The sequence below is a fragment of the Protopterus annectens genome, chromosome 4.part0 (genome assembly GCF_019279795.1).
Source record: "Protopterus annectens isolate FY-2018-M chromosome 4.part0, PAN1.0, whole genome shotgun sequence".
Taxonomy (NCBI): Eukaryota; Metazoa; Chordata; order Ceratodontiformes; family Protopteridae; genus Protopterus; species Protopterus annectens.
In genome coordinates this window covers 334,480,073-334,487,631 of record NC_056733.1, presented here as the reverse complement: position 1 = coordinate 334,487,631, position 7,559 = coordinate 334,480,073, and the positions used below count along the sequence as shown (strand labels likewise).

Here is a 7,559-nt window from a genome sequence, read left to right as displayed (position 1 = left end):
TTTTAAAACAACAGCATTTTCGTTTCTACCAAGTAGACTTCATCAGATGTGGATGGACAACTACAATAATACTTTTATACCCTTCTAAAACACAGGTTAACCAGTAAAATTAAACAGGAATTAAAAAAAAAAAAAACAGTGGAAAGTTAATTACCATAAAATTCATAAATATTCATGATCTTGTGAAGTTTCTGAAACAATGTAAAACATTGACTTTAATATATATATATATATATATATATATATATATATATAACATTTTATTAAAAAATAAATATTCAAGTCAAAATCTCTAAAATCTTTTAAAATGCACTTAAGGATATATAAAATGTACTAATATATCTTAAAATAAAATAACAATGTTGTATCTTTCGGCTTTTCCCGGTTAGGGGTCGCCACAGCAGAACTCCGGTCCGCTAATGATTGGCAATAGATTTTTTGCATACTGAGTTGCCAGCCCTGACAAACAACCTTCAACAAAGGTACGCCCATTCACGCATGTCTCCACACAGAAGACACTTTAGCTGAGAATCGAAGAGAACAATGGCTTACTGTGAGGCGACAACGCTACCGCAGCACCACCACCGCAGCTAGTTTGACGAAAAGCTTTCTGCAAGACTCCCTCTGCTGGTCAAAGCTTTATTTTATTTATTTATTTTATTTATTTTATTTATTTATTTTACATTTGTTGACTGGGATAGTCCAACTGGATATATGTCCATTTTCAGTGGAGGCCCAGGGAGAAAAGCTCCAAGATAATAATACACATTGAACATTTAGTAAATGCTAGTTTCAAGCAGATTACAGTCATAAGCAACACCAGCGTTTAGCACATATAGTGCAGCAGTGGTGCAGCGGTTAGCATTGTCACCTCACAGCAAGAGGTTCTCCCATTCGATTCTCGGCTGGAGCGCCTTCTGTGTGGAGTCTGCATGTCCTCCCCATTGTTGAGTGACGTTAAAGACATGCAGGTAGGTGCAAGCGTGAATGGGTGTGCCTTCGTTGAAGGTTGGGCTGGCAACTCGGCACTGTAAAAGTCCACTGCCAATTATGAGCGGACCAGAGTTCTGTTGTTGCGACCCCTAACCAGGAAAAGCCAAAAGTCTTATTATAAAACACTTTACAAAACATAACATTATTTTCAAAGTTATATATACATAACATTACATTCAGGTTTAAGACACACTGAGCAGCAGTTATACAATTGACCCTTCCTGAAATGGTGTGGTAGAAAAAAGTTAGAAGTAGATGAAAGTAATCGTCTTTCACTCAAAAAAAAAAACAACCATTTGGTCCAGAGAACCTCAGATTTTACAAACGTTTAAATAAAAATGACTTTGTTTAAAAATAACTTCATAGTTTAGCTGCTCTCATCTTTAGTACAAAGTCTTTTATACAAAGTCATTTTTATTTAAACTTGTAAAATCTGAGGTTCTCTGTACCAAATGGTTGTTTTTAACTGAAAGTGTGATAAAAGCTTTGACCACCAGAGGGAGTCTGATCATTACAAAACTGTCAGCTTTACTTCATGCAGAAAGCTTTTAGTCAAACTATGTTATTTTATTTTAAGACATTTTAGTACATTTTATATATCCTGAATTGTGTTTTAAAAGATTTTAGATATTTTGACTTGAATATGTATTTTATATATATATATATATATATATATATATATATATATATAGATATATATATAGATATATATATAGATATATGTATATCTAAAATCCCAAACAATTGGGATTTATAGCATTGTTTTTCCGTGCACCAGGTCTGCTTTACGTACACCTTGCAGTTTGGATGTGTGTGTGTGTGTGTGTGTATATGTATATATATATATATATATATATATATATATATGTATATATATATATATATATATATATATATATATATATATATATATATATATATATATATATATATATATATATATATATATGTGTATATATATATATATATATATATATATATATGTATATATATATATATATATATATATATCTATATATATATATATATATATATATATATATATATATATATATATATATATATATATATATATATATGTTATTTTATTTTAAGACATTTTAGTATACGTATATATACATATATATATATATATATATATATATATATATATATATATATATATATGTATATATTTAAAGTAAATGGTTTACATTGTTTCAGAAACTTCACAAGATCATGAATATTCATGACTTTTATGGTAATTAACTTTCCACTGTTTTTTTGTTTAATTGTATTGGTTAGCCTGTGTTTTAGAAGGGTATAAAGGTATTATTGTAGTTCTAGTTCTATCTTTTATATATATATATATATATATATATATATATATATATATATATATGTATATATGTTGAAGGTTGGGCGTCGAGCTGGCACCTCGGCCCCGTAAAAAAAAAATAATAATAATCTACTGCCAATCATTAGTGGATCGAAGTTCCGCTGTGGCGACCCTTAATTGGGAAAAGCCAAAAGAAGAACTGAACTCTCTTAAAAAAGAAATTGGAAAATAATGTCAGTCTACCTTAAGTAAAAAAAAAAATATCAGTTGAATGGAACTGCTTTGTGGGTAGGGCACTGAAATGCACAGATGCAAAAAAGAAGGCAAACATTTTCATTCACAAGGGAAAAATTGAACTGTACGCTACTCTCCAAAGCAATTAGAGAAAATGGAACTTTACAATACTTCTCCAAAACAATTAGATACATTCATCATGGAGTATCTGCAACCAAATGAGGCTTTCCTGTCTCAGGTGAAACATGCTATTAATCTTATTTGTAATTTCTTGAAAGAAAACTGTTTCAAGAATTCAGACTCCAAAATCAAAGTGCTAAAAATTGTTAAGGTAAGCAAGTATATGGAAAAATAAATGCTTTCAGTTTCATAGCTGCTGAATGCTTTTTTTTGGTACTAATAATGGAGGTCCCTTTCAATTCTCGGTTATACCGTACCAAGTTCAGATTATAAGCATTTCTTCCAAATCAAAACTGTTTCAGCTGATTTCTGTACTTCACATCCGTGCTATTTTATTCCTGGAACCTTTGCAAGTTGGATTATTCTGCTCTGTTTGACCCACTCTTACATTTAGCTTGCAAATGCATCTTGCTCCCCTCTTTTGTCCCACTTTTGGTGGTGGTGGTTAAAAACAAATGAGAAGAGAATGCAATAAGAATGCCAAGCAATGTTACTACTTACTGCCTGTCACAAGCATAAAGGGACAAGTTTCATACACTGTTGTTAACTGTAATAGTAATAAAACATTGTTAGTGACTGGCATCCTTTTCTTGTGAAGTGGGGATGGGGGTGCTTAAATGTACCCCAAAGACATTCAGTCCAAGATCAAAATATGTTCATAGAACTGATAGCTGTATAATTTCACATCGATTGGAAAGAGTGTTTTTGTGCCAGGAATGGTTATATCGTTTCCTATAGGTGAGAAAGGAAAATGTAGGCGTCAGGAATGGTTTGGAGTTATCTCTTGCAAAAGATGCCCTTGAAAAACTAAACGCTGCACTACTTGTAAGAAAGTTTAAAGGCACTTAGACAAAATAAGCAACTTTTTCTGCTGAAAATGTATTGCCTGCTTTTTCTTTTTTTACGAAAGTTTTTTTCCTGAATGTCAGTGTGAAATTGGGCTCTGTCCAGTTTGATTATCCTTTAACAAAAATAAATAATCAAATGTATAATTAAATGCATCAATTAAATGTAGTTACAAACATTTCTTACATATGAAAATCATAATGTAGTCCATTGCGTCTTTCATACTGATATTTAACAGGTTACTATTTTGAGTAGCCATACACATTCCACCTTAAATTCAGGCAAGGATGACAAGACGGAAATAATTCGCTGCATGCGAGAAACTGAAACTCTTCTAGTGCAGTTCTGGAGAAATGAAAGTATACACGTCATTTGTAAGAGACTTCCAGCCAAATGAAGTCTCCTCTCTAGGCCAGTGATTATTGTCAGTTTCATTAATGTATAACTGTATTTGCGTACAGCTCCGTGTGTGTGTGTGTGTGTGGGTGGGGGGGTAGGTTATGTTATTGAGTGAGTTCGCATAATGGTTAAGGTGTTTGTTTACCTTAAAGACACAAGGTGCATCATTTGATTTTCACATAGGTAATTGGCTAGACTTAAAATGACCCACAAAGGCAGTTAGCTTAGTACTGATCTATATTCTGTCTAACAAGTCTATATATGTTTTAGTATTTTGCACCCTTTACATTTTATTTTTATTATGTACTGCGGGGGTAGTGCTGCTGTAGCGCTGTCGCCTCACAGTTAGACGTTGGTTGCCCGTTCGATTCTCAGAGCGTCTTCTGTGTGGCGACATGCGTGAATGGGCGTTCCTTCGTTTAAGGTTGTGCGCTAGGCCCCGCAAGCCAGCACGTAAAACTCTACTGCCACTCATTAGCGGACCGGAGTTCCGCTGTGGCGAACCCTAACTGTGAAAAACCTAAAGACACAAACAAACATTTTATTTAATTATATTTTATGATTTAGGTTTACAAGTTAAGTCACCAGAGACTTTATAGCCACAACCAAGTTATAATAAAAAATTAAACATAACCACATAGAGACAAGGGTAAAAGCTGAACATGCAAGGATTCTACAGGGTAAAAGTATGCAGAAAGTAAATGTATTTCACTAAACAAATTCAAAATTTCTTTTCTAAAAATAAACAGTTTGTTTTGCTATTTTCATCAGTGAGACTGTACCAAAGTATAAGTTGTGACAGAAAATAGAAACAGAGACTTTGACACGTTGCTTAGCTTATTCCAACAATGGATATTATTCTTGAGGAAGCAGGCCTTAAAGTGCAGATGTGAATACAAGTTGTGGATGGAGAGCATCTGATGCAGAAAGGAAAAAGATTTCCGGATTTAGGAGCAGAAGAAGAATACGGTTTACTGCAGTTTTTGGCCGATTTGGATGAGAGGTGAATGCCAGTTAATCTGTTTAGGAAGCATAAAGTTGTAATACTGTCTAATAATATTGTTTTACTTATATGGCCCCTTAACCCCTCTGCTGCTGACATTCACTCATTCTCATTAGCCCATTAATTCTTCTGTCGTATCTTTTATTATTAATAAAGAGACTGCCAAACTGCTAGGATTCTGCAGATGAGCCTCCCATTTCCATAGAGAGAGACTTTGTAGTCTGTTACCTCGGAGTACCATCCCTCTGTCCACCACCTTATAGGCAAGGTTCTGGCTAAGTCCTGTTGTACCTCTGCAAGTAGGGCCTCCCTCTCTAGGGAGAGAGTGCAACTTTGTTGTCATTTTTTTTTCCTTTAAGACTGCTGTTTCCCTACTTAAGACAGGTGAGAAATAGAAATATGGATAGGGCATTATATATGTGGTATTCTAGCTGGGTGGAGTGAGAATAACATCAGAGGCATCATCACTCATAATGGTGACTGACCTATGCCCTTCATCCCCTGTCTCTACACAGACTGTCTTCTCCAAGGGACTCATGACTCATGGACAAGCCTCCAATGGGGCATGCTGCAGTTTCAGAGAGAACCCGAGCCCTTTTCTCATGGGATTGGCCAGCTGTTATAAGGCATTAAATTATTAATATAACTACTGAATGCCAGTGTTTTTCAAGGCAGTGTGAATAGTTATTGATGAGGGAAGCTAGTTTGCTCGAGAAAGAGGGAGGGGAGGGAAGACTGGTCTACTTGGCACATGCCTTCATTTATATAGAAGTTGACTGCTTTTTCAGACCTGCCTTAAAACTATATTGCATTATACCATCTACATACAGAAGAATGTGTGTTAATTAACTGCTTTCAGTAGCTACGTCTACATGGTTTGAGTCCTTCCACCTCCACTTGCCTACTGTGTGACTATGAGCAAGTCACTTAACTAGATATCCCTTTCAGGTCAGCCCTATAAAGGGACAATGTTCAGTGAGTTTGACATGTTTATACAGAAAGCAGAATTTAGATGTGTTGATAACATGGTAAAATTGAGGGTTCCAGTAAAGAACCTTGTGGTAGCCCCTCATCTCACTTGCAGGGATGGACTAATAATTGCCTAACTTGCACTTTGAATGTTCAGTTTCAAGATAACTGGTGTACTATTGCACAGCATTTGATTTCAAACCATGGTGAGTTGGTTCTTTTGGAATCTGTGATGACATAACTAATCAAAACACAAACCTAATAAAAACCTTGCCAGTTTTTCAGCATTTATAGATTTTGTAAATGTTGTTCCTAAAGCACAGCAGTGAACCTGTGGTGCATTGCTGATATTTGGATAGAAATTCAACATAGTTGAGGTAGGATATATTTTATAAGGATCTAGCTTTTCATAGGTTCATATGTGTGTACTAGGCTAATGGCCCTGCAACCTTTACAAGCCTAGCCCATAGGATTAACCTGGCATCATGCTATCCGACATTCGTTCCCAGTGCCTCTGTCGAGTAAAGCCACTGGAGTGATTCCTGTGGTGAATTTTCTAGTTCCCATCCACTCATCAAGATTCCTCTTGAAGAGGACCAGTGAGGTGCACTGTTTGACATGTATGGGAAGTCTATTCCATACCATGGGCAGTCTCTGGGTTATGAATTTGTCCCTCCGGCATGTTCTGTTGATTGTGGTTCATAGATTAGTACTAGACTAACTGCCTTTTTCTGCAATTTTAAGACTAGCCAATTACCCCCCTGTGAGAATCAAACCCTGCTCCTTGTGTCTGTAAGGTAAACACCTTAACCATTATGCTAGCCTCCCACCTGGTAATGAGGTTGAGGCCTCTGGAGCGTGGGGTGTGGAGGGATTGGGATTTATTTAGATGTAGCATTTCTAACAGAGCTGGGTCAGTCAGACATGGCTTTGTAAGTCATGCAGAGATTGCCTCTAGGCGATATGAAACATAGAATAGTTGGGAGTTTTTTAGTCTGTTCATATAGGACAAGTGTTTAAGGCCTAGGATCCTCTTTGTGAGGTACTTTTTCAGCCTCTCCAGGTGTTGCAGGTGTCTAGTGAGGTACTTGCCAATTGGGGCATTGTACTCGATGATTGGCCTAATGAGTTGAGTATAGGGAGACAATGACATCTTTCTTCCTGGATGCAAAACCCTTAGTAATGAGATGTGCCACATAGAAAGACTTTCTGACCACAGTGACAATGTGGTGGTTAAAAGAGAGGTTGCTGTCAACCTGTGTTCCCAGATCTCTTATAACACCTTCTGTCTTCAGTGGACTACCATCAATGTGGTAATTCATGGTAATTAATTTTCAGAATATTTCTGTAGTATCTTAGCTAGTTAAGAGTTATAGTAGTACGTTATGAAGATAACTATTTCACCACGAAGTATATATGATTCTGGGAGCCATGCACCCATTCAGATTAACTCAGTTATGCTGAGAAGATGCATTAAAAAAATGGACTCAACTGCTGAGCCATAAACCCTGATTTTACCTCTCCTGCTGTTTCCTTTGAAGCCTGAGTCTCTAATTAAAGTTGTTAAATCTTTTTATGGTGTTAAAATTTCATAACCAGAATTTCCAGTCCTGTTTC

General features: G+C 35.7%; 1 protein-coding gene across 3 annotated transcripts in view; it reads left to right on the top strand.

Moving 5' to 3' along the window:
- The first annotated feature begins 2,612 nt into the window (after positions 1-2,612).
- LOC122799326 (2'-5'-oligoadenylate synthase 1A-like) overlaps positions 2,613-7,559 on the top strand; it is a 290,809-nt gene continuing 285,862 nt past the window's right edge. The window contains exon 1 of one of the 3 annotated variants that reach the window (XM_044068306.1): positions 2,613-2,783. In XM_044068306.1, coding sequence (XP_043924241.1) covers positions 2,700-2,783 — 84 coding nt within the window. In that variant the 5' untranslated portion in view covers positions 2,613-2,699. Of the gene's footprint in view, positions 2,877-7,559 lie in introns of all 3 variants that reach the window. The other 2 variants (XM_044068304.1, XM_044068305.1) reach the window with 2 other exon arrangements.